General features: G+C 56.3%; 2 protein-coding genes across 17 annotated transcripts in view; one reads left to right on the top strand and one right to left on the bottom strand.

The window, feature by feature from the left end:
- CHD3 (chromodomain helicase DNA binding protein 3) overlaps positions 1-16,693 on the bottom strand; it is a 26,349-nt gene extending 9,656 nt beyond the window's left edge. For 6 of the 15 annotated variants that reach the window (XM_058703996.1, XM_058703998.1, XM_058704002.1 and 3 more), the window contains exons 1-21: positions 16,394-16,692; positions 11,631-11,743; positions 10,939-11,109; positions 10,621-10,745; positions 7,827-8,110; positions 7,479-7,609; positions 7,174-7,323; positions 6,815-7,012; positions 6,274-6,507; positions 5,871-6,074; positions 5,161-5,372; positions 4,127-4,258; positions 3,681-3,780; positions 3,077-3,268; positions 2,737-2,937; positions 2,223-2,360; positions 1,871-1,992; positions 1,542-1,715; positions 1,273-1,414; positions 925-1,056; positions 174-291 (exon numbers count right to left, since the gene is read on the bottom strand). In XM_058703996.1, coding sequence (XP_058559979.1) covers positions 174-291; positions 925-1,056; positions 1,273-1,414; positions 1,542-1,715; positions 1,871-1,992; positions 2,223-2,360; positions 2,737-2,937; positions 3,077-3,268; positions 3,681-3,780; positions 4,127-4,258; positions 5,161-5,372; positions 5,871-6,074; positions 6,274-6,507; positions 6,815-7,012; positions 7,174-7,323; positions 7,479-7,609; positions 7,827-8,110; positions 10,621-10,745; positions 10,939-11,109; positions 11,631-11,743; positions 16,394-16,673 — 3,553 coding nt within the window. In that variant the 5' untranslated portion in view covers positions 16,674-16,692. Of the gene's footprint in view, positions 1-173; positions 292-924; positions 1,057-1,272; positions 1,415-1,541; positions 1,716-1,870; positions 1,993-2,222; positions 2,361-2,736; positions 2,938-3,076; positions 3,269-3,680; positions 3,781-4,126; positions 4,259-5,160; positions 5,373-5,870; positions 6,075-6,273; positions 6,508-6,814; positions 7,013-7,172; positions 7,324-7,478; positions 7,610-7,826; positions 8,111-10,620; positions 10,746-10,938; positions 11,110-11,630; positions 11,744-16,393 lie in introns of all 15 variants that reach the window. The other 9 variants (XM_058704006.1, XM_058704008.1, XM_058704011.1 and 6 more) reach the window with 6 other exon arrangements.
- Positions 16,159-25,687, top strand: part of NAA38 (N-alpha-acetyltransferase 38, NatC auxiliary subunit) — a 24,886-nt gene continuing 15,357 nt past the window's right edge. Inside the window, exons 1-2 of one of the 2 annotated variants that reach the window (XM_058704028.1) lie at positions 16,159-16,297; positions 18,223-18,319. The gene's annotated coding sequence lies outside the window, so the exon portion shown is untranslated. Of the gene's footprint in view, positions 16,298-17,751; positions 17,836-18,222; positions 18,320-25,687 lie in introns of those variants that run through there. The other variant, XM_058704029.1, reaches the window with a different exon arrangement.

Genomic DNA, 25,687 nt, shown 5'->3' with positions numbered 1-25,687 from the left:
AACTAGCACCTGTAGAGTTCTGTGCCCCTGCTAACTAGACACTCCTTGACCGCAGACAACCGCACCCCCAGCTCGGAAGCGGGGTGGCAAATAAGTGCCCGCCATGCTGGGAACCTAGGCACAGGAGGCATGGGCCTTGCCCGCACAGTGGGGCCTAGGCCTCTCCCGCTCACCATTGAACCGATCGATGGCCTCCTGCCTCAGGGCCCCAGTGATGCCGCCGTCGATGCGCTCATACTTGTAGCCTTCGTAGTCTAAGAAGTCCTCTAGCAGGTCCAACATCTTGGTCATCTATGCCAAGAGAAGAGGACGGAGTCTGGAATGACGGAGCAGCAGGATGGGCCCCGTCTTCACCCCAACCACGATCCCTCCACTTTCCGCCACTTTCCGCCACTTTCCGCCAGCCCCGTCCCGTGCTCCACTGGTGTTGCCGCCCCGCCCACTCCCTCTTCGTGTTCTTCAAGCCCCACGTGCTGGTCATACTTGCTGGGCTCAGGATTGTGTCTCCTGAGGCAGAGATTCTCCTCTGAGACCCACTAAAAGGTTTCGGGGAAACCTACGAATGCCCAGAAAATCTGTACATAACTGTCCGTGCAGATTTCCAGAGAGCGAACCTATCGCTTTCATCAGATTTGTAAGAGCTCTGGGCTCTCCTGTCCCGCTCCTGGTTAAGAAACAGTTCCAGTCCCAGGGACGGCCCTGAGCAGACAGATGGCCCACCCTCCCCCTTTCCCCATTTGGCTTAAAAGAAGCCGGCCGACGACTTTCCACAACCTTAGTTAAGAACAGGGATCAGAGGCCAAGATGAATGCAGCCAGACCAGACGCCCTCCAGGGTGTGATCTCCTAGCCTCTCATACCGTGGTGGCCACAGGACCGAGGTAAGGGACCGGCCCGAAGTCAACACAGCTACAGACCGGCTCACCTGCGAGAAGATGAGCACTCGGTGTCCTTGCTCCTTCAGCTTTCGCAGCATCTTCTGCAGCAGCATAAGCTTCCCAGATGCCTTAATAAGTGCCCCACCCTCATAAGCCCCACTGGGCAGTTTGGGGGACTCCTGCAAAGGGAGGAGAAGGGAGGGGAAGATCAGGAAACCCGTTCCCGTGTTCTGTGCCCAGAATGCCCAAAGCCCAAATCCAGCGTCCACGCCTTGCACATTCCCACTCCTCCCAGAAACTCCGTGCCACGCCCCCTGCCCCGCCTCCACTCCCCCCCCCCCCCCGCCCCGTTTTCAGAGAGCTAGCGCGCCATCAGCCCCCAGTGCGTGCGTCACCATAGCAGCCACAGGAAAGAGGTAGGGATGGTTGCAGCACTTCTTAAGGTCCATCATGATGTTGAGCAGCGACACCTGGTTCCCACCACCTCGTGAATTCAAGGCCTCAAAGTTCCGAGTCAGGATGTACTTGTAGTATTTCCTAAAGACCAGGGCGCGGAAGACACACAATAAAGGAGGCAGTGATGAGGGCGCCCTGGGTCGCCACGTCCTGGAAAGCTGCCACCAAACCCGAGCCCCGGGTCCAGGTCACCCGGCTCTCAACTCACTTCTGCATGGGGCTCAGCTCCACCCGAACAATGAGCTCCGTCTTGGCTGGCATGTTCTTAAAGACATCAGCCTTGAGCCTCCGCAGCATGTGCGGCCCGAGCAAATCATGCAGTTTCTTAATCTGGTCTTCTTTGGATATGTCAGCAAACTCCTCCAAGAAGCCTTCCAGATTGCTAGCAGCCAGAAGAAGATAAGGAACTGAAAAGCCCATCAGGTTCTTTGCCCCTGACCTCAGGCTCCATTCTTCACTTAGATGAATCCTCTGCCCACTCAGGTTCCCCGTCCCTCCACTTCTCATCTCTGCAGACCACCCTGCTGAGTCACTTACTTAAACCTCTCGGGGGTGAGAAAGTTAAGCAGATGGAAAAGCTCCTCCAGATTATTCTGCAATGGAGTCCCTGTCAGCAGCAACTTGTGATCTATCTTGTAGCCATTGAGGACCCTGAAAAACTAGAAAGTGGGGCAAGGAAAGGCGGGAGAACGGGCCCGTTACTGGCAAGTGGTTGGACCACAGTATCCACTTTTCCGGTTCCCTTTAGGATGAGAGGCCCCAAATCCCTAGTCTGTCCCTCTCTCCCCACCGGAGGTCCCCAGGCATCTTGCCTTCCGGACCACAGGAAGTCCAGAACTTTCCTTTTTAGAAGTAGAGCAGAACTCTGAGCTCTGGGTATCTCGCTCACCTTGGACTGGTTATTCTTGAGCCGATGGGCTTCATCCACCACAAGGCAGGCCCAGCGGATGGAACCGAGTGCTGCCTGGTCAATGGTGATCAGCTCGTACGATGTCAGGAGCACATGGAACTTCACCTGGGCCTCCCTCTGCCAACACAGCCGTTGTCCATTCGGCTGCCACCCGACACCCAGGCGCCTAGACCTCCACCCCTGTTCTTTACCAGATACCCCATCCTGGCCGCGATTGCCAAAGCGGAGCCAGATGGCCCGTCCTCCAGCTTTGACTCCACGCAGGGATTCCTGAACGTGGCCCCCGAACCACCAACGCATGGCCAGTGAGGACGAACCACCAACACGTGGCCAGTGAGGACAGAATGGACGCCCTACGTCTCCAGGACAGGACAGCAGAAGCGTGAGAGTAGGTGGAGGAAAGGAGGGAGAGCGCCGAGAAACTAAAATCGGGGATGGGGCAGAGAAATAACAGAGCTGAGGGTCTTAGAGAAGACAAGGTCGAGGGGCCTACCTTCATCTTAAAAGCTTTCTTGCCACCTTTGATGGCGTTGTCTTCGAAGGAAAACTCGTTCTCCCGAATGATGGCCCGGCTGTCCTTGTCCCCCGTGTAGGTCACCACGTAGAACTTGGGTGCCCACATCTGAAACTCCCGCTCCCAGTTAATGATGGTGGAGAGTGGGGCGCTCACCAAGAAGGGACCCTTCGTGTGGCCCTGGGGGTCGAGGGTAGGGGGGACCATCAGTCCGGATGTGACCCCAGTCCTCTGGCTGCCACGCTCCTCCCTGCCATCCTTTGCCCTCGAGGGCCCTCCACTCCCCGCTCTTCCCCTCGGGGGCCCCAGCATCCAGCACCTCCTTATAGAGCGAGTAGAGGAAGACAATGGTCTGTATGGTCTTGCCCAGCCCCATCTCATCGGCCAGGATGGTGTCGGTGCCCTGAGCCCACGAGAAGCGCAGCCAGTTCAAGCCCTCCAGCTGATACATGTGCAGCGTGCCTCCCGTGGCCGTGATAAACCGTGGCTGAGTCTCGTATTTCACCGTGGGCTGTGGAGGCAAGGAGTCCGGACGCTCAAGGGGACGGTCGGGGCCCCTCGGGTCCTTGGTCTCCTCCGCCCTCGCCCTGGCACCGACGCGGAGGTGGACGACGACTGCCTCCACTAGGCCTGAGCCTGTGAACGTTCTGGTCTCCAGGACCTCCCCCTCGTTCCTGAAAGCCAGCCCCGGCAGCACGACAGAGGTGGCTGGCGGCGGGAGAGCCCTGCGTGCTGCTGTTTCCAGCGGCTTCCTCGCAAACTGCCAGAATTCCCAGCCACTCCCGGGACAAGGCTGGACACGGCAGGGAGGGGCTACCGCTCAGAGAGCTCGCAGAAACTGGGCAGTCCTGTCCACAGCCCCTGGGAAACTGTCCATCAGCGTGGTTCTAGAGACGGGAGACGGGCCAAGCGGGAGGACTCACGTCGTTCGTAGGAGAGCTGGGAGGCCCGTCGCCCTGCAGCTCCTTCTTCTTCTTCTTGTACTTGCGGGGCTGGGCCGGGTCCTCCCCCATAATTAGTTCTCTGGGGACAGAGCGGGTCTGAGTGTTCGCCCTCTTCTGAACCCCTCCAGACCTACATCCCGCTTCCCCTCAACCTGACTTCCCGCTTCCTTTCCCCCAGGCTCCTCGCCATCGCCCCTTCGATTTCACCTCCCGAGCCGACCCTCCCCCGGCCCCAGCACCCTCTTCCCCGTCACTCAGGATCTTCCCTCTGTTCCTCACGCCGCCTCTTTAGCGGCCCCACCGCGGACAACCCCGCCCTCGCGCCAGGTGGGGCGCCTGTCCCTACTGTACCTCCGCTCAGCCTGAGGGTCAGCGTTCACGCCCCGGCCCCAGACCCCCTCTGGCCCACGACCTGCCTCCCTCACCGGTGTCGCCAGTAGCTTTGCTTGTGCTCCTCGTATTCAGGGATGTTCATTTCATCTTCCTCCCACGTGGACTGGTCGTACGGCAGGTCTCTCCATTTCACCAGATAGTGGTAATTCCCCTTCTTATCCACACTGTGGGGCGGAAGGCCAAGAGGGGGAGCAGGAGGAGAAAAAGAACACAGACCAAACAGACGGAGATCGTTAACAAACGCGGTCAGCAGCAAACACGTAGCATCTGTCACCTCATCCTCAACGGCGGGACACTGCAGGGGAACGCAGGATGGCCGAAGACCGCCCTAACTTTTTCCGGATGGCTTCTTAACGATCAACTATCAGGGCCGTCCGGGTGGCTCGGTCGGTTAAATGCCTGACGCTTGGTCGCGGCTCGGGTCATGATCTCGTGGTTCGTGAGTTCAGACCCCACGCTGGGCTCTGTTTGGTATTCTCTCTGTCCTCCCCCCCCTCCACTCTGCCCCTTCCCATTTGTGCTCGCTCTCAAAATAAAGACTTCAAAAAAATTTAAAAATCAACTATCAGAAAACATCCCTGGGCTCCTATATCGTTCGTTCGTCTCATCAGTATCGACTGAACGCCTATGAGGGGTGAGGCACCGTCCCGGGCAGGGGTGATCCAGCAGTGAACAAAACAGACAAGTGACCCTGTTCTCACGGAGCTCATATTCTGCCGTGGAAGGCAGCAACGAAATGGGTGAACACCTAGAATAACGCCGGGCGGTAACAAGTCCCGCGAAGAAAGGACTGCTACCACAAACAGTGGCCTGGCTAAACCACGCTTTCCACGTTTGCTTTCGTGCCCCGACACCCAGACTCGCGTGTCATTAGATTAGAGGCGACAACAGAAGAGTCGCGCCCACCCGGACTCTCCTCCTGGTCTGTCCCATTGAGGACACAGGCCCAAAGGGAGTCATCCAGCGGGAGCAGGCGTTTGGTTCCCGGACAAATATGAACGCGGGGCCACGGCCGCCACCACGAGCGGCCCAGCCCGGCAGGCCTGCCCACGGGCCACAGGCTCACCTGTGGTTGATGATGCGGTGGACGGTCATCCACTCCGGCTTGATACCAAAGCGATAGTACTTTTCCTCCATCTCCGCGTAGTGTGGGTCCTTCACCTTGCGCTTGTCGCTCTTCCCATCGTCCTCGCCAGAGCCATAGTCCAGCGGCGGGGGCTCGTCCATGTCGTTCTTCCGCTGGTAGTTCCGGTACATCACCAAGTGGAAGATTTCCAACTGATGGGACGCAGAGGACAGGGGAGAGATGGTCCCGGCATCCGAAGAGGACAAAGTGGGGTGGGGGGTCAGGGAAGGGCCCCGGGGGGGAGCGGCCCGGGGAAGGGGCTGTGAAAGGGGGCGAGACACGCGGAAAGCCAAAGCGGGAGAACGGACAGTGCGCGAGGCAGAACAGGCAGGGCCTGGCGAGGGCCTAACGAGCAAAAGGACGCAGGGAAGAGATCAGCAAGATTGAGGGTGCTGGTAACACGTGCTCACAGACACAGAAGGACAGTGAGCTAAGGAAGGCTAGGTTTTCTCGAAGGAGGAAAGCTAAGGGAGGCCGACGTGGACAGGATTGGAGAGCCAGAGAACCACACGTGGAGACAACAGCAGGAGGAGGGCCAGAGGCCTAGCGTGAGGGCGAGCGAGGGGTGTGGGACCGCGGCGCCCGAGGGGCGAGCGAGTGACAGCAGCGGCCAAGGGGGTGACAGGAGGGGGAGAGGAGGGGCCTCGTACCTGAAGCTCCTTGGCCCAGGAGCAGTGCCAGTAGGACAGTCCCACCCACTTGACAAAGAACTCTCGCTCGGATCGGCCTTGAAGGGGGCGGGGGGGTGGGGCATCCGGGTTCCCATCCGCCTGTTGGGGCGCCGGCACCGACACGGGTGGCTCCCCCCACCGCCAATGCAGGATCTTCTGCACGCGGCCTTTCAGCACGGGGCACTTCGGGGGGAGACACGCGTGAGGAGGAGACACAGAGGCAAACACAGCCCACCGTTAGAGCAGGAGAACAGGGGCCCCACGGGGGAGTCGAAGGGCAAGGGAGGGGAGGGGAGGGGAGAGGAGAGCGCTGGGTGTCTGGATCCCAGAGAGGGGAGAGGAGTCAGGCCGCCAGTAGACGCCGTGGGGCGGGCGCACTCACTGTGCATCGGGGACACAGCCATTCACCGTTGGGGATGTCAGGCAGGGGCGGGTTCAGACAGTGGATGTGGTAGGAAGAAATGCAAGCGTCACAGCACAGGAGCTCGCCGCCATCCTTGCACACGCGACAGTACTCCATGTGGTCGTCCTCCTCCTCCTTCTCCCCTTCCTCCTCTCCCTCCTCCTCGTACTCCTCCTCCTCCTCCTTGGCCTCCCACTGGACCCCCTCCTTCTCCTGGGAGGCCAGGGACAGACAGAGACAGGTGGAAGGAAGCAAGGACGTGAGCGGCGAGACCGGAAGCCAGAGGCCAAGACGGGCCACCTAAACCCTAGAGGCGCGGAGGAGGTGGGTGCGAACGAAGGGGCGGGACACCTCAGTTTCCGAGGCCGTGGATTCGGGTGGCGGAGGCAGAGGGGGCGAGGAACCAGGATGCCGGGACCTCACACGTCTGGCGCCGAACAACCCAAGCACGGGGGGGAGGGGCGGGCAGGAAGAAGATGGGGGGGGGGGGCTGGGGTCCCCGAGGGCACCGCGTACTCACGCAGTGGGGGCAGCTCCATTTGCCCTCAGGAGCCCGGTCAAGCTCAGGATCAAGGCAGACGAGGTGGTAGGCACGAGGGCAGGTGTCGCACAGAATGATTTCCCCGCCCTGCTGGCACACCTCACAGTAATCCTGGTGGTCCGTCTCGTAGCCGTCAACCTCGTCCTCCCCGGCCACTGCGGGACAGCCCAGGACTGCGGCGCACACCAGGGGAGGCACGGGGCACGGAGAGAGGAGGAGAGAGGGAGGACGGGGAGAGAGAAGGGTTGAATAAAGGAGACGGCGTGGAAAAACGAAGATCACGGACGAACGGCAGGAAGGCAGGCTGTCAAAACCACACACAGCGGGCAGCCCTCACCCTTCTTCTTCTTCCTCCCTGGCCGGCCTCTCTTTAGCTTCTTGGTGCGGACAGGGCCATCAGGCCGGCCCGAGGCGCTGTGGACGCTGCCGCTGTCCAGGTCCGACTCCTCAGCCTCGGGTTCAGGGCCCTCGTCGCTCTGAAAGACATACTGCCCGTAGCCCCGTGGTGGTCAGGGAGGCCGGCTTCACGCCACTGCCCGCCCCAGGCCTCTGGCTCCTGTTCCGGCTTCCCTCGTGGACCCCTGCGTCCGGACCCCCCCCCCCCCCCGTCCCCAGCGCCCAGCGGACTTCAGGGGCCGCTCACCGAGCCTCCCTTCTTCCGCTTGCCACCCAGCAGCCCTAGTTTGATTTTGAGTGGCGCCATCTTCTTTCCCCGAAGCTTCTTGCGTCCGTCGGGCACTCGGGGGCTCTTACTCCGCCTTTTATGGCCTGGACCTGAACGAGGAGTGGGGTGAGGGACAAAGAGCAGAGGTCACGACACCCTGGAACGACGGAGGTCACGGGGGCCTCTGGTCTCCCTGCAGCCTCTTCCCGGAAAGCGTCTCTGCGGTGACAGTCAGGGCCAGGGAGACAAGACAGTCGTATGCTCTAATCCGGGGCTGCGCAGTCGGGACAGCGGGGCGGCCGTTGTTCTGAGCGAAGAGTTCCTCACCTTTGCCCTCTTTGGTTTTGGCTCTTCGGATGGGTGGGGGCTGGGTGTCAGCAGAAGGAGGTGCCGGAAGGGTGGGGGGTCCGGAAGGTGCTACGGGGGCGGTCGATGAGACGGCAGCCGACACCTGCTCAGCCACAGCTGCGGCCGCCGCCGCCGCGGCCGCCGCCACGGCGGCTGCCGACCCCTTGAAGGGGTTGTTGGCACTGAACTCTCTCCACTTGGCCCCAAGGATGGTCATCATCTTAGACATCGGGATCTTAGGATTCTTCTTCGCAATCAGGGGCCTGGAAACACAGAAGCAGAAGACTCAGAACCTTCCCAGATGGTCCGGGAACACTGCCATTTCCCCCTCAGCAACCGAGTCTGTGAACGAGCTAGAGTTCCCGGGTGGCGAAAATACGGCCTGTTAGGAATGAGGTCACTTTAAGTTTTTCGTTTTTCTTTTTATATTTACTTTTTTTTTTTTTTTTAATTTTTTTTTCAACGCTTTTTTTTTATTTATTTTTGGGACAGAGAGAGACAGAGTATGAATGGGGGAGGGGCAGAGAGAGAGGGAGACACAGAATCGGAAACAGGCTCCAGGCTCCGAGCCATCAGCCCAGAGCCTGACGCGGGGCTCGAACTCACGGACCGCGAGATTGCGACCTGGCTGAAGTCGGACGCTTAACCGACTGCGCCACCCAGGCGCCCCTATATTTACTTATTTTTGAGAGACAGAGTGAAACACAGCACAAGCGGAGGAGGAGCAGAGAGAGAAGGAGACACAGAATCCGAAGCAGGCTCCAGGCTCTGAGCAAGTGTTCTGTACAGAGCCTGATGCGGGACTCGAACCCACGAACCGTGAGATCATGACCTGAGCCAAAGTCTGACACTTAACCACCCGACTGAGCCACCCAGGTGCCCCAGGAATGAGGTCACTTTAAAAGTAAGGGAGAAGCCATTGAAAAAAAAATTAAAAAAAAAAAAAAAAAAAAAAAAGAACAGCGCCTGGGTGGCTCAGTGGGTTAAGCGTCAGACTTCAGCTCAGGTCACGATCTCGCGGTCCGTGAGTTCGAGACCCGCGTTGGGCTCTGGGCTGACGGCTCAGACCCTGGAGCCTGCTTTGGATTCTGTGTCTCCCTCTCTCTCTGCCCCTCCCCCGTTCATGCTCTGTCTCTCTCTCTCTCTCTCTGTCTCAAAAATAAATAAACGTTAAAAAAAATTTTTTTAAAGTAAATAAGAAGCTTAAAAGAAAAAAAAATAAAAAATATAAAAAAAGGGAAAAAGAAAACAAATTCTCAGAAAATAACAAAGGATGAAACAAACAAAAAAAGATATCAGTAAAGATACTTAGATTATCTGACGGTTCATAAAACACTTTCTCATGCATCATGCCTTTCATACTCAAGATAATACTGCATCGCATGTAGGGGCACCTGGGTGGCTCAGTCGGTTAAGTGTCTGACCTCGGCTCAGGTCACGATCTCACAACTTGTGAGTTCGAGCCCTGCCTTAGGCTCTGTGCTGACAGCTCAGAGCCTGGAGCTTGATTCTGGGTCTCCCTCTCTCTCAGCCCTTCCCCAGCTCACACTCTCTCTCAAAAGCAAATAAACGTTAAGAAAAAACTATTTTTTGGGGCGCCTGGGTGGCGCAGTCGGTTAAGCGTCCGACTTCAGCCAGGTCATGATCTCGCGGTCCGTGAGTTCGAGCCCCGCATCGGGCTCTGGGCTGACGGCTCGGAGCCTGGAGCCTGTTTCCGATTCTGTGTCTCCCTCTCTCTCTGCCCCTCCCCCGTTCATGCTCTGTCTCTGTCTGTCCCAAAAATAAATAAAAAACATTAAAAAAAAAAATTTAAAAAAAAAAAAAAAGAAAAAAGAAAAAACTATTTTTTAATTAATACTGCATGTTGCCAACGTCCTCTGCATTTTTCTAGGAAGCTCCCGGGGCCCTGATGAATGGGTGCCAGCAGGTGGAGCCCAAAGGGTGGCAGGTGGAGCTCTGTGGTGGGGTGTTAAAAGTCTCATGAGGACACAGGTGACCTCGGTGATCACAAAAGCACTGTCCTAAGCAGTGAGGCAGGGGAGACACAGTACCGAGGACAGCTACCCACTATGGCACACTCCCCGGAGGGGCCGGGGCCGGCGGGGCCTGGGAAGACCCTGAGAGTGCCCTGGGCTTTCTTTACCCCAGCAACTCCCCGCAAGACCCCCTATGAGGGACATGGTGTGACGGGGCTGATTTTACAGACTCAGAAACTGAACATTAAAGAAGAAACTGGGCCCCAGACAGAGCCAGGACCTGTACCCACAGAGGACTCCGCTATTTAAAGCACCTGCTCCCCGGAAGGCCTGTCCACTCTGGCCTGTTCTACTTGGGGAGTCACTGAAGCTCAGCTTCCCCAGCCAGCGATGCGTTCTCCATGCTCACGGGGTCCTGAGGAAGGGCCGGGGGCCTGGATGACCAGGCAATCGGGCCACACTGATATTCTCTCTGAGCCTCAGTCTAGAGAGAAGTGACTCGGGAAAACTGGGTCTGTCGGCCCTCGCTGTGCTCTGTCGCTAGAGAGTTTTCTCACCTAGCACAGGAATGACACCCAACCCCCCCCCCGCCCCACCCCCCGTGCAGGGGTCCTGCCTGGGGTCCCTGGGTCTGTAGGAGTCCGGGACATCTCTGGAGTTCTGTGCGCAGTTTTGTGTGTCTGCGCTGTGCATTTCTCTGGGGAGCAGTCTCTTAGCCTTTATCTAGACTCTAGAGGGGTTCAGGGCCTCCCTAAGTGAACGCGTCTGGTCACCAGGACGCGCCAGCCCTCCCGCACCTCATGAACTGGCTGAAGGCTTTGTAGTTGGTGAGCGTGTGGTAATCCTCCTCGGAGAACACGTGCTCCACATCCTCCAGGCCCCAGGTCAGCAGCAGAGTCGCTGAGGACTTCTGTTCTACCTGCTGGGAGACACGAAGCTTCAGGGAGGCAGGTGCTTCCGCAGCCCCTCCGCTGGCCCCCCTCCCCCGCCCCCACCATCCCACCGACCCACCGGCTCTCCAGCCCATCCCCGTACAACCCCTCCACTGCGCACCCCTCCTTGCGGCCCTCCCTCGCTCCCCGGGCCTGTCCCCCTGGTTCCCGAATCCCACTTACCTTTTGCGCCCCGTCGCCCTCCCCCTTTTTCCGCCGCTTTGTCTTCTTCTCCTTTTTTTCTCTGTGCTTCCGTCTCCGTTTCCGACCTGGTCCGGTTCCATATTCACTGCCTCCGCTCTCTGACTTCTCCCGGTACTCATCTCGCTCAGAGCCAAATTCCTCCTCACTGTCCTAAGGGAGGGGAAGTAAAAATAACATTTCTCCAGTCCCACCACGTGCCAGGAACTGTTCTTAGCACACAACGTGCACCGTCTCTCTTTTCGTCTTCCCGACAGATCCCTGGAGATAGTAACTCGTCTATTTTTATCCACTTTTTTTTTTTTTGGCAGATGAGGAAACTGAGGCACGGACAACTAAACAAGCCGCCAAGAAGACACAGAACTACCAGACTCCCGTTGGCCTCCGCAGCCTCTGCTCTCAACTGCTACTCCCTGCTGCTAAGGCAAGTCCCGGGGGCAGCTGGGCTCTTACTGGGTTGTGGGGAGTGAGGCTAGTCAGCGCCCCCCCCCCCCGGCCGCCGTCCCCTGCCCCCACCATCCACGAGCTCCAGGCCAGCAAGAGCAGGGAGGGGCGTCAGACCTCCCTGAGTTCAGGATCCCCCCACCCTCGGTAATGGGGACCAGAGGTAACGCGGGTCTCCGAGAACAGGTCTGCCGAGCCTCGCTGTGGAGACAGGAGTCCTCGACACTTACGAGCTTCTTGCGTTTTCGGGGCTTCCCTGGCTTGTTCTCCTTCTGCTTCTTGGGTCCTCGTTTTCTCTTCTTCACGCCCAAGGCCGAAGGCAGCAGCCGAAGGTCGTCCTTATCTTTGGAGCGGAGAGCACCAGAAACCCTGAGCCTCCAGTCTCGGCGGCCCCTAGACCTCACCCTCCCTCACCTCTTCTGTTCCCAACTCTCCAGGAACTCGGCCACGAACTCCTCCAAACCTTGCCTCCCTTCGCTGCATGCGCACAGAGAGTGCTTCGCATGCACAGAGAGTGCTTCGAGTACTCTGGGGCGCTTTGGTTCTGAATGGGAGGTCAGGGGTCAGGAGGGAAGAGCAGCCAAACCACTCCCTCCTCTCCCCTCCTACTAACAAGGGAGCAGGCTCTAGGCCATGGGCTCTGACTGTGGCAGGTCCTTTCAGACGCCGCCAGGGCCCCTCCTGCGTTCCCCCTCGCTCAGCCAGCTGGCATCCTGCCCAGGAACCGGGGAAGCCATGCCCAGCTGCTGGCCTGGCCTGACCCCAGCACTTGGAGTGGGGAGACACAAGCTGGCAGCTCCCTAAGCCAGATGCTGAGAGGGGAGAGCCAAAGGTGGACACCTGGGTTCTCACACTAACACCCCGGGGCCCTCACATCCTTTTTGCCACGAGGGAGGCCTCTATTTATGTTTCCGCAGACGATCGCCAAGCCTCCTGTCACCCCAACACAGCCTTGGAGGAAAAGCAGTCCTCGCCAGTCATTTTCACGTCTTGCCCACAGGACCGCAGTGTCTGGCTCCTTCGTCACACCCTAACCCTACGAAAGTCTCCACAACTCCCTGAACATTCCTCCTCTTCCCAAGTAGCCTGGAACCCTCCCTCAGATCTATTTCCATACCCCTGCTCTCTTAGAGAACTCAGGGGCCCCACCCTTTGTCCCCTGGTCTCACCCTTCGTCTCCAAATTTAGTCCCATTCACACAGAAGCCGTGAGGGAGACCCAAACAAAGATACGAGACAAAGACACACCCTGCACGTGCGTCCTCCAAGGCACCAGCACTTGAACATACTGGTGAGCGCAGTCAGAGGACAGCCTGTACCTGCAAAGGGCTAGGTCCCTGGCTTTCTCCCCAGGCAGGGGCGGGGGAGGGGGGGGGTGCTTCCCTGATGCTCCCCCCTCCCCTTCTCCATGACCCCTGCCAGTCTGGGGAAGACACTGATGGCCTCCCTCCCCCCTCCAGCAAGCACCAGCCTAACCAGCCAGACCTGTCCCAGCTGGGCCGAGGCAGCCATGCAGGAGGAAAGCCTGGGCCTGGGCCTGGGCCTGGCCCAGCCCCTTGCTCTAGGACACACAATCCTTCGTGGCACAAGGGCCAAGGGGAAATTAGCCACAATTAACAGGGCTTCCACTGCCTCAGGATCCCAGCACCTCCTTCCTCAATGTCACTTGTCCTCAAAACATCCCGTGTCCTCCTGGTGCAGGGAGGCATTCTAGGACGGGGCTGGGGGCGGGGGGAGCCCGCAAAGGGCCCCGGAGCCGTGAAGTCGGCTTGCGGGCTGGAGTAGGAAGTCACCGAGCCGCCCTGCCCCGTGGCCAGCTCGCCCTAACCCCCCTAGACGTGGGTTAATGTGAACATGGAAACGGGAGGCCGCCGGGGCGGTGGCGAGGGCAGGCCAACTGGCTCCGCATCAGGGAAGAGGCCCCGGGCCGCCACCCGCCCCGCCGGGGATGGGGGCACCTGCCCGGGGACCTCGCCGCCAGTTCACCGCACTCCCCGCCCCGGCAGGAGGCTCCCGGACTCGGGGGGGGGGGGGGGGGGGGAGGACGGCGGCGGCGGGGAGAGGCGGGGAGCAACGGCGAGGAAAGGAAAGGGAGGGCAATAAAGCAAATCCAAGTCCCAACCTCGGTCTCAGCAGCCACTCAATGCTGGCCGGGCGCCCAGACTCTCCCACACCCCGGCTCCGAGCCCGGAGCGGGCGGGGGCGGAGGGCGGCGCGCGGCGGGGGCGGGGCCAGGCGCGCCAGGGAGGCGGGAGGGGGGAGGCGGGAGGAGCCAGGCCCCGGGCCGCGCCTCCCGCCCGCCCCGCTCCCCTCCTAATCTCGCCATCAATCTCTCACACATATATTTATTTTTTCTCAAATTCCCCTCCCTCCCCCACAACGCACCACCATAATAGGTCTGTTGCACATGCGTACTGCACGCAGGGGGTGGGTTTGTATTTTCAGACCTTTTGCAAAGAAACTACCAGAATTTTCCGCACCACCCACCATCATTCCCCACCCCCACCCCCACGGAATCACATCTATATATTATGTTATATTATTTCTCGAGACTTGCCAGAAGGGGGAGGGAGAAGAAATGAGTTTTTGGGCTTCCTGCTCCCTTCCCCCACCAACACGAGCGCTATTATTTTAGACGTTTAACAATGTAAGGAGCTGAGAGGGGGGAAGGGATCAAACTGGTCTTGGGTAAGAATGTAAAACAAAATGGTGAGAATCAAAGCAGAATGAAAAACAATAGACCTCGGATACGTCCAAAGTCATATTCTGGAGAAGGCTAAGGGGGGGCGGCCCGCACAAATTTCCTTCGAGGAGGCTTATTTTGCCCACACTTCAGGCAGACAGAAATAACGAGCGAACTAAAAATATTTTCCCCAAAGTTTTGCCTCAGAAAGTCATCTGGGGGGTGCATCTGGGTCACTCCTTTGACTCGGAGGGCTGGGGCGGGGAGGGTAAGACAGCCCTGGGAGAGCGGGGAGGTGGGTTTCCACTGCAAATACAAATTAAAAAAAAAATTTTTTTTGACGTTTCTCCCCGGCTATTCGGAGAGCAGGGGGGAAAGGGGGAGGGAGAACTGACACAAAGACCCACCTCGACCTCAGATTCTTTCATGCTCCTCTCTCTCTCCCGTACCCAAATCCGGGATCAAAGACACCCAAATGCCACATTCCAAGTTCGCAGTACAAATAGGTGAGAGCCGCCAGTGCCCTAACACAACCTGACATCCTTCCTTTCCCTCTTCTTAGCTCGTCTGCTGTGTCCCAGGCGCCCCGCTCCCCATGATCCTTTATTCCTTTCCCCTCTTGCAGATCCCTGGGTTCTCTGGGATAACTTTCTAAAAACTTTTCCCTTTTTCAGACAAGCCTGGGGTGGGGGAGGGTCCTATTTCCATCAGACACGCATTCTCCTGCCCCCCCCCCCGCCAAGAAGGCACCCCACCCTCCCTCAAAGCTTGTCTCAACCCAAGGGGAGCATTTGCTACATAAACCACACAGATCAATATGACAGTTTTACAAAGAGCGTGATGTGAGACGTCTTGAAGTTTGGTGCATTTGTGCTTCATGTCACCCAGGGGCCTGGGGGTGTGGATGTCCCTTTCATCCCCAAGCAGAAAATGTGAACACCCTGAGGATGCTCCCCTATCCACAAGAAGATTAAAAATCAGTCCACTAGGAGGGTGGTCTGAGTGGGGCCACTGCTGTCTCCCCCCCCCCCCCTTCCATGCGACGCGGCAGTCTGTCCCTTCCACCACCGGTGGAAATGCCCAGAGCGAGCCGGGGGACTTATCCCGGGGGAGGGGTGCTGAGTGACGGTCAAGCTGCAGCACAGCTGGGTGGGCAGTTCACGCCCCCCAGCGTGATCAAGGTGCGGGTGGTTTCCGCGAGAGAGTGAGTGACAGTGAATGGCAGCCACGTGAGAGTCACAGCTGGGCAGCTCGGCCACCCCAGACTGCCGGGGTCACGCTGGGCACCCCCCCCCCCACCCCCCGCACTTGACACAAAAGAGCCCGGAGCAGACTGGAGATAGAGGGGGTGGAGTTGGGGGCATCTGGTTTCTCAGGCACTCTCCCCTCACTCCCCAATCTTAAAGGAGTGCTCTCCCTACGGCGAGCTGGGGGGGGGGGGGGGGGCGGGAGAGGCGGTAGGCTCAGGTCTGACTCCAGGAAGTGGTCCGCCTGGAGTGTGGCCACCACCTGCCCCTGGTCGCCAGCCGCCCACAAACATTCACACGACCCCTCCCCCACGTGCCACCGCACGCCCCAGAGTTGGCGGGCGCTGAGGTCCCCGCAGGTGGGGTTCCGACGGACACCGACCCCCCCCCAATCCCCGTCTCCCCAACTCCTGGGGGGGGGGGGGTTGGCACCACGGTCCGCTCCACACGCGGAGAGCCCCGGTTACCTCAGTGCCACCCCACTCCGGCCGGAGCTCGGGGGGCGCCCGCGCGGCCGCCCCTCCCCCACGCGCCCCTCCTCCACGCCGCCGTCCGGCCGCCAGGGTCTCCGCGGTCCCTCGCTCGGCCAGGGAGGGGGCCCTGGCTTCGCCGCGGCCGTTTCCTGCCTACCCCCTCCCCGCCGAGGGTAAAAAAAAAAAAATCTCCTCCTCCTCCTCCCCCGAAAGCCGCGACCGAGTGGCCCGGTCCGCGCGCGCAGCTCGCGCCCAGCGCTCTCCAGCCGGGGCGGCGGCGGAGACGGCGGCGGCGGCGGCGGGCGGCGGCGGCGGCGGCGGCGGCGGCGGGGGAGGGGTGCGGCGGGGGAGGGGAAGAGGCCTGGCCCCGCGGCCGCCCGCCGCCGCCCGCCGCCGCCGCCGCCGCCGCCGCCGCCGCCGCCCCGGCCCGCCCGGCCCGCCGCGGGGCCACGGGCCCGACACGGCGCCCCGGATTCGCCTCGGCTCGGCCGCGCGGTGGGTGCCTCGCCCCCGCCCGGCCTCGCGCGCCCGCGGCTCCCGCTCGGGCTGGGGGGCGGGTGGGGGGAGGCGGGAGTCGGGGCGGCCGCTTACCTGGCGGCGGGGGCGGCGGCGGCGGCGGCGGCGGGGGCAGCGGCGGCGGCGGCGGCGGCGGCGGGAAGAGGTGGCAGCCGGGGGGGCTGTGGCGGTCGCGGCCCCGGTCGTGGCCCGGCCCGCGCCCGAGCACTCCCTCGTCGTCGTCCTCCTCGTAGTCCTCGTCGGCCGCCTCCACCTCCTCCTCCTCCTCGTCGCCCTCTTCTTCCTCCTCTTCTTCCTCCTCCGACACCACCATCTCCTCCTCCTCCTCCTCCTCGTCCCTCAGAGGGGAAGCCATCCTGTGGCTCTGGCCCCCCCACCACCCCCCCACCCACCGCCCGCCCGCCTCCCCCACCGCTACCACCACCACCTCCTCCTCCTCCTCCTCCTCCTCCTCCTCCTCCTCCTCGGCGGCGGCGTCCTCCTCCTCCTCCCCACCGCCTCCCCCAGCCCCCCAAACCCCCGGGCCACCCCCCTCCAGACCCCCCCTCGGGGCCGCCGGCTCACGAGGGGGGCCGAACCACCCCCAAAAATTGTCTTGGAAAAAATTGAGAGACTTTCCCCCCCCCCTTCCTCCCAAGAGAACAAGAAAGGGGGATTAAAAAAAATATATATATATATATATATATAAAAGTTTTCGACTTCTCTCGGCCCCCCTCTCCGTTGCTTTAAATATATTTAAATTCTGAGGGGGGCGCTCAGAAATATTTCTCAGAGCTGAGGCACTAAGATGGCCGCCTTGAAATTATTTTTAAAACAACCCCCCCCCCAGCACCGCCACCCCCTCCATGAAGAAAGGGAGAGGGGGGAAAAATCCCCTTTTAAAACAAAATGGCTGGCTTAATATTTCATTTTTCGCCCCCCCATTCTCCTCCCTGTTACACCCCCATCTCCAAGCCCTTACCCAGAAACCCACAAATTTCTCCCTTTTTTCATAACTGATTAGTGCACAGATTAATAGAGATATTTTCCTTGTGTACTGTGTGTGTGAGAGTGTGTGTGTGTGTGCGTGCGCGCGCGCGTGTGTGTATGTGTGTGTGTGTGTGTGTGTGTGTGTGTGTGCGCGTTGGGGGGGGGCATGAAGGATTTCTGCATAAAACAAAAATGGCTGCTCTTTCTAACTCCCCCCCCCTATAAAAAATATTTGAGGGGGGGCATTAATCAGTACTCATGCTCAGTCTGACATCAGCATAAATTGTTAAAGGTTAACTAGTTAGATACTAGTCCAACTAGATTTAAATATTTTTCTTTTCTTTACTAGTCTCTTCCTCCCCACCTCCCTTCTCTTAAAGAAAAGCTTTTTTTTTTTTTTTTTCTGAATACTTCAGAAGGGAGTGGTTTGATGTGAAGGGTTTTTTTTTTTTTTCCCCTTCAGGCATTGAAAAGGAAAAGATGAAATATATGTTTATATATAACTGTGTTTCTACATACCTCACTGAAGTCAAAACGCATTTAATTGTGTACGTATCTTTCAAGTGAGGAGCGGTACTGGATTTTTTCCCCCTTTCTTTTAAAAAAAGTGATAGAAATCCCAGTGACTTTGTGGGGGGGGAGAGATATGAATAGATCCGATGATTGAGTTTTTTTTTTTTTTTTTTTTTTCAAAGGAGTCCATGTTTGATTCTCCCCTTTGCCCAGCCTTTTCGGTGATTTATAATTGTTGTAAATTTTATCTTCACTCTTTGCTGCTTTACCTCCCCCTCCCCCTCCCCCAACTGCTTGACTCTTAAAATTCATCTGACTTGGGAAATTAATTTAGGGGTTGGTAGAACAGATTTTTAGAATAAGGGGGGAAAGAGTCAAGTCTGAGAATTGTGAAATTGTTTTCTCTTTTTCTTGCGTTGCAGTGTACCTCCCTTCCTCCGTGATCTCCGACACTGGTAGAGTGGAAGGAACTCAGGTACCCTGCCACAGAAAAGTACTGGGACTGAGCAAGAGAAAGAGGTAGGGGTTACCCTCAACGTCTCCCTCTGACTCGGTTGGCCCAGGATTTCCCGCTGTACCCCAGTGGCTTCAGGGGATCAGGTGGGAGCCTGAAAAGGAGTCCCCCAAAGTAGCTGCCTCATCCAGAGACTGGATCAGAGAAGTCCTGGGACTTGCCCGTTGAGCAGTGCTCGCGGAAGGAGGCACAGTGGTTCCGTTCTACCCTTTTTTTGTTTGTTTCTTCTGGTCACCTTTCCGAACTCCACCTCCCTCCCGTTCTTTCTGTCGCACTCTGCCCCTTCCTTGAGGCCCACCCCATGCCCCTGGCACGGAGGGATAGTCTCTCTCCTGGGTTATTTCTCCTCCTGGAGCCACCCAGCAGCCCCCCCCCCCCCCCAGTGTTCAGGAGCACCTTACGAGGGAGGGGTAGGTGGGCAGCAAGGGGGACAGGATTCAGGACAGGGAATACCCTGCCAGTTTTTGCTTGGGAGGCTGACACATTCTTTATTGACGTACACCCCCCTCCCCGGACGCACACACACTAATGCACTAGACTGAGCATTGATTTTCAGCCTTCTCTGAACCCGGCCTTTGGAATTCTCTCGTCTCCGCTGTCGTATCATCCCCGCGCCCGGGTCTGACTACTGTCCCTCTTCTGTTCCATTTTGTTCCCTCCCTTCCCTCGGTGTCTTTGTGCGAGTCCATGTGGGTGTCCCCCTCTTTCTGTGTGTGGGCCTCTCTGTGTGTGTCTGTGTTTTCTCTCCAAGACTGATTCTCTCGTCCCTTTGGCCGCTCAGGCTGTTCTACCTCGAAGTGACTTTCCAGCCCTGTCTTGTTTCTGTTTACTTCTCTCTTCCCCGCGTGTGCCTGCCTCCCTCCTCTTTCTGGTCCGTGTGTGTGTGTGTGTGTGCGCGCGCGCGCGCATGTGTGTGTGTGAAGAGTGTCCCCACGTGTATGTGGACAGCCCTGCACATCATGTGCGCCACAGTCCCCCAGCCTCGGTGCCCTCTCCCCCTGCGCCAAGCGCCTCTGCCTGCCCTCATGTGCCCATGAGCTGCAGGTGTGGATCCCTGGCCACACGTCCGTCACCCTCTCATGTGCTTTGCAGACAGATCTGTTCATTCACTCCGTTCTCCCTCTTGTCCGTGTCCCCTCTGCCTGCCCGCCTCCCCTGTTCTCTTTCCTCTCCTGCCGACCTCTCCATTTCCCCTCTGCTCTCCTTGCTTCCGCCTGCCCCTCTACCTGCTTGCTCCTGTTCTGGTGTCTGCCTGCCCGCCTGTCTGCTCCTCCCCGACTGGCTGGCAGCCTCTTCCTCTCTCTGGTTGTCTGTCTGCTTCTCTGGCTGTTTGCCCACCTCTCTCTCTCTCTCTCTCTCTCTCTCTCTCTAGCCATCTGTCTCCCCGCCTGCCTGTCTCTGTCACTTTTTTAGCCCTCGTCTCTTGGTTTGTCTACCTTCCAGGCCCTGCCGTGGCTCCCTATCTCGGTTTGCCTCTTATCTCCTACTTGTTCCCGTCTTATTTATGCCTGTTAAGTTCATGATTTTTCCTTGCCGCCCTTTATGTCTGTCTGCTTGCCTGTCTACCCCGCTCGCCTGCTGCCATCCCACTGGTTAATGCTTGTATCTTTTCAGTCTGACTGCACGTCGGCTTCCTCCCCCTTGGCTTCCTCAACACCAGCAGTATCAGCATCAATGGCGGAGGTCGCTCTTGCCTGCACCTGTCAGTGACCCCCAGGCCCCAAAGCCTTACCTGCCTTCTTGCCATACCCCACCCCCTCCAACCCTACCTTTTCTCACTTCTCGCCCTCGTGCTGGCCATCCCTTTCCCTTCGTGTATTTCTGGTCCCTCAGAGAGCCTGCCTGCCTTTTGGCCCGGCTGTCTGCCTGCCTGCCTCTGGCTGTCCACATCTCCGCTCACTTTCTCTTTTCTCGTCTTCTCTCGTCACTCAACTTTTTAAATTTTTATCGAGTTTTAAGGTGTATTTATTTCTTTTGAGAGAGTTAAGTGAGCGGGGGAGGAGCAGAGACAGAGGGAGAGAGAGAATCCCAAGCAGGCTTCGCGCTGTCAGCGCAGAGCCCGACGCGGGGCTCGAACCCACGAACGGGGAGATCATGACCGGAGCTGAAATCGGGAGTCGGAGACTTAAGCACCTGAGCCACCCGGGCGCCCCCACTTTTGAGTAGGTGGTACACACATGCACGCACACACACGTACAGAATTTTTCGAGGGCCCTCTCCCCCAGGGCCCTGCTCCTCTCCCTGAGGCCGGCTTCACTACTCTTCATTTCTTGGACGTTGTTCCAGAGAAGGGGCTACACGTCTACAAGTCTCCTCGCTTTGGGCCGCACTCCTTCCTCCTCCTCTCCCAGTTCTGCTGGATGCTTCCTTCTCTGTCAGTCTGTCCATAGGCCTTCCTGCCTCACCTGGCTTGCCACCTCTTGTTCCTTATCTTTTTGAGTCTGCTCTCGGGCACCTGTCTTTTTGATTGGTCGCTAGAAGCACGCTTTTCCTGCCGGTGCGGCACGCTCTGGAAGGGCCCGCTCCCCTCAAGGGCCCTCGTCTGCGCGCCAGGCTATCTGGGAGAGGGCACGGCTCCCCGGCCTTTCATCACCGACTGTGGATTAAGCGAGAAAAGAACGGGGAAGCGCCCACAGGTGCACGCACAGGTCCGGTTAGTCAGCACAGGCTCCTGTGCATGAGGGCCTGCTCTGCCTTCCCGCCAAGTCTTTACAGGCATGTGACTCTAGATCCTTCTAGGCCCAGCAGCACCCTCAGGCTGTTGACCTCGGCCCGTCCAAGGAGTCTGTCTTCCTCTAGTCTAAGAAACTGCTTCTCACGAAAACTTTTCTCCCTCTTCTTCCTTCCTTGGGCTCCTCTCCCCCGCCACCTCCGAGATGGTGACGCTAACTCCTGGGAAGGGGGTGGGGGGTGGAAACAAAGGCACAGGCTCCGTCCAGGCCCCTTCGGAAAGACCGTGGTGAAACTTTTACTGAGAATGCACTGTTCTTCCCTGTCTGCTTTTTCACTGCCTGGACTCCTGATTTTAACTCTTTCGGCCTCCGTGTCCACGTCTCTCCCCTCTTCCCCTCCCTCCATGTCTCACCTCTCTTTTCTCGGTTCTGTCTTTCCTCCTAAGTGTCTGTCTTGGGCTGCCTTCTAGCCTCCTTCTGATTGGCCACCTTCCCTCTCTTCTGTCTGATTGGCCTGCGTCCCTCCATCACCCCATCTGTCTGCTGGGTTCTCCCTGTCTGCCTGCAGTAATGTATGTGACCGCACTTTCTCAGCCACAGAGCCCGGTGTGGCACGGAACGCCGTTTCCCACGTCGTTCTCCCGCTTTCCTTATTGTTTTCTTCCTTTCTTGCTCGGCCTTCTCCCTCTCTTTCTACGCCTGCCGGCCTGCCTGGTGCTCTCTCCCGCCTGTCTGTCACTCATTCTCCTTTCTGTCCTTGCCAGCCTGTCTGTCCGCCATCGTCTGTCTACACCACTCTCGTGTCTCTCCTGCATTTTCAGGTTCCTCTCTTTCTCTTATCTGTCTGTTCTGCCCGTCCGTACCCGTCTGTTCTGTCTGTCCGTACCTGTCTGTTCTGTCTGTCTGTAGGCCTCTTTTCTGTGCCTGTAGGTCTCACTGTCTCTGGGCTGCTAGTCGCTTTCAAAGTGGACACCACTTCCCTGCCTTTTCCCATCTTCCTGTGCTTCAAAAAATAAAAACCAAAAACAAAGTTAAGGTGCCACATGACTAACTAATTGGCAGAGGAGAAGGGTCCCTGTTTTTAATGAGAAGACCATTGAGGTGGGAAAAAGGACCTTAGGCACACAGCCTGTCCAATGCAAACCAGAATTGGAGGGCCCCCTCCCCGAGAAAGAACTAGAAGAAAATTGTAAGGGACTCCTAAGCCATAAGAAGATTAGTTCTTTAAAGCCAAAGCAAGAAACTTACCCAATGCAAGTGTTTCCAGTTTTGTTTTTTGTTTTCTGTTTTTCTTTTTTTGGTTCATAGAAAGTTATCAGCCCTTCCCCCAGAAAAACCGTATACAGCTGACCCTTGGGCAACGTGGGTTTGAACTGTGCGGGTCCACTTATATGTACGTTTTTTTATTATTTTTTTTAATATTTATTTCTGAGAGAGAGACAGACAGACAGACAGAGGGCGGGTGGGGGAAGGTCAGAAAGAGGGAGACAGAGACTCCGAAGCAGGCTCCAGGGTCTGCGCTGTGAGCACAGAGCTGACGCGGGCTTAAACCCACGAACTGTGAGATCGTGACCTGAGCGGAAGTCAGACGCTTAACTGACTGAGCCACCCAGGTGCCCCTGGATTTTTTCAATAAGTATATCGAAGATATTTTGGAGATGTGGGATCATTTGAGAAAACTTGGGGATGCACTGCATGGCCTAGAAACATCGACAAAATTAAGAAAAGGGCATTAGATGAATGCACAAAATACACGTAGCTACTAGTGTATTTTATCTTCTACCTTAAAATATTACACAAATCTATTTTTTTTTAAATTTTTTTTTTTTCAACGTTTTTTTGGGACAGAGAGAGACAGAGCATGAACGGGGGAGGGGCAGAGAGAGAGGGAGACACAGAATCGGAAACAGGCTCCAGGCTCCGAGCGATCAGCCCAGAGCCTGACGCGGGGCTCGAACTCACTGACCGCGAGATCGTGACCTGGCTGAAGTCGGACGCTTAACCGACTGCGCCACCCAGGCGCCCCTACACAAATCTATTTTTGAAAGTTCAAACTTATGCACGAAAACACTGAGAGACCATACGTCACGTTTTCATTTTTGACGCCCCGTGTTAGTCCTGCGCATTGACGGCGTGCGGTGCCCTGTCGGACGGTATTGACGCAGGGACTGACAGATGATTCATCTTATAAACAGGCGACGTAAACTTACGGTACCGATCAAGGCAGTACGCGGCTGTGAACGTATTTTCCTTGTGATTTTCTTAATACCATTTTATTTTCTCACCGCCTTATAGTAAGAACACGGTATATAACCCACAGACAAAACATGGCTAATCAGCTGTTAATGGTAGCAGCAAGGCTTCTGGTCAACCGTAGGCTATTGGTAGTTATGTTACGGGGAGGCAAAAGTTGTACGCGGATTTCCTACAGCACGAAGGGTCAGCGCCCCTGACCTTCATGCTCCAGGATCAGCTGGTGTATGCAAAGTACCACATATGTTTTCACAGTGTTACGAACACCCTGAGATCTGTGGACCCCAGGTTACAACTCTGACGTAGGGAACCAGTGACCGTGATTGGTAGAGCACAGACGTGCGCTCGTGGAACAGGCAGGTCAACGGACTGAAAAAGCGCTTTGCCATCTGTGATTTCCCAGTCAAGGAAATGTTAAAGAGGGTCCTAATTGTCTTTTGAAATATATAGATTGGTGATAATAATGGAAGTCATGGAAGTACTGAGGATATCCTAGACTTAATCATGGAATTTTAGAGAGAAGATCATCTAAACCAGTGGCTTCCAAATGGCTAAGTAAGGTTGCCACCTGCCCTTTGCTGAGAAGATCTGTCCTTTGTTTTGAGATTATACTTTTTTTTTAAGTTTATTTATTTATTTTGAGAGAGACAGAGCACGACTGGGGGAGGGACAGAGAGGGAGGCGGGGAGAGAATCCCAAGTAGGCTCCACACCATCAGCAGGGAGCCCAATACAGGGCTGGATCCCACAAACTGTGAGATCACAACCTGAGCTGAAACTAAGAGTCCGACACTCAACTGACTGAACCATCCAGGTGCCCTGAGATAATACATTTCATATATATATATAATTTTATATACATTTTATATATGTAATATACTATATAATATACTATTAATACATATACTAACATGTATTAATATGTTACATATATGCATGCTTATGTATTTAATTATAAATTTGTTAAAAATGTCCTTTCTAATGGAAGGAGGTCCATAATAGATTTTATGAAGGCAGAGAAAGGGAATGACTTTTCATACTTCTGTACAACTGGAGAATTTTTCAACATGCACTTGTTTTATAATCCAAAACATTTAAAATATCTGTCTTAAATAATGGTGATGGGCATATATTTGTTGTTGTCATTGATGTGTTTAGGACAATAAAAAGTCAGCAACTCCATGTTGATCACTAACTTTTTCTTTTTCTTTTTACATTTTTTCTGGTTATTGAAATCCAAAAGTCTGGGATCTATAGCTTTAAAATTTTTTTTTTTAACATTTATTTATTTTTGGAGAGAGAGTGCACGCGCAAGTTGGGGAGGGGCGGAGAGAGAAGGAGACACAGAATCCAAAGCAGGCTCCAGGCCCCGAGCTGTCAGTGCAGAGCCCGATGTGGGGCTCAAACCCACGAACCACGAGATGGTGACCTGAGCCGAAGTTGATGCTCAGCCGACTGAGCCACCCAGGCGCCCCTGGGACCTACAGCTTTAACCTCTTGATTTGGCAAAGAAAGAAACTTCAGTTCTTAATGTATCCTATTCATGATGTGCCCTACTTGCCGACCACCTACACTGTTAGATGCAGGCTATTTTCCTTCAAGCCAGTTCACTTTTAAGTTAAACAGATGTCCTTTAAATTTTTTCTATTATTTATTATTATTATTTTTTTTAGTAATCTCTGTACCCAACGTGGGGCTCCCAACTCACAACCCCAAGATCACAAGTCATGTGCTTTTCCAACCGAGCCAGCCAGGCGCCCCAAACAAATACCCTTTAAAAAGTAAATTTCAGGGGCGCCTGGGTGGCGCAGTCGGTTGGGCGTCCGACTTCAGCCAGGTCACGATCTCGCGGTCCGTGAGTTCGAGCCCCGCGTCAGGCTCTGGGCTGATGGCTCGGAGCCTGGAGCCTGCTTCCGACTCTGTGTCTCCCTCTCTCTCTGCCCCTCCCCCGTTCATGCTCTGTCTCTCTCTGTCCCAAAAATAAATAAAAAACGTTGAAAAAAAAAATTAAAAAAAAAAAAAAAGTACAGTACTCTCTTTAAAAAAAAAAAAAAAAAAAGTAAATTTCAGGGGCGCCTGGGTGGTTCGGTCGGTTAAGCGTCCGACTTCAGCTCAGGTCACGATCTCACGATCCGTGAGTTCGAGCCCCGCGTCGGGCTCTGTGCTGACAGCTCAGAGCCTGGAGCCTGTTTCAGATTCTGTGTCTCCCTCTCTCTCTGCCCCTCCCTGTTCATGCTCTGTCTCTCTGTCTCAAAAATAAATAAACGTTAAAAAAAATAAATAAAGTAAATTTCATATTACTGAGAAATAATATCTATAAAATCCTTGATTCGATGGGGTAATCACTTCCTAACTTAGTTTAAAATACAAGTCATTATTGAAACAAAAATCAGTGAAAATAACAGCATCTTGCCCGCTACCGATGGTGTAGGTACCATATTTTAGGAAA

This window comes from Neofelis nebulosa, chromosome 16 (genome assembly GCF_028018385.1).
Source record: "Neofelis nebulosa isolate mNeoNeb1 chromosome 16, mNeoNeb1.pri, whole genome shotgun sequence".
NCBI classification, from domain to species: Eukaryota; Metazoa; Chordata; class Mammalia; order Carnivora; family Felidae; genus Neofelis; species Neofelis nebulosa.
The sequence above is the reverse complement of the archived record's forward strand: the minus strand, read 5'-3'. Positions and strand labels throughout refer to the sequence as shown.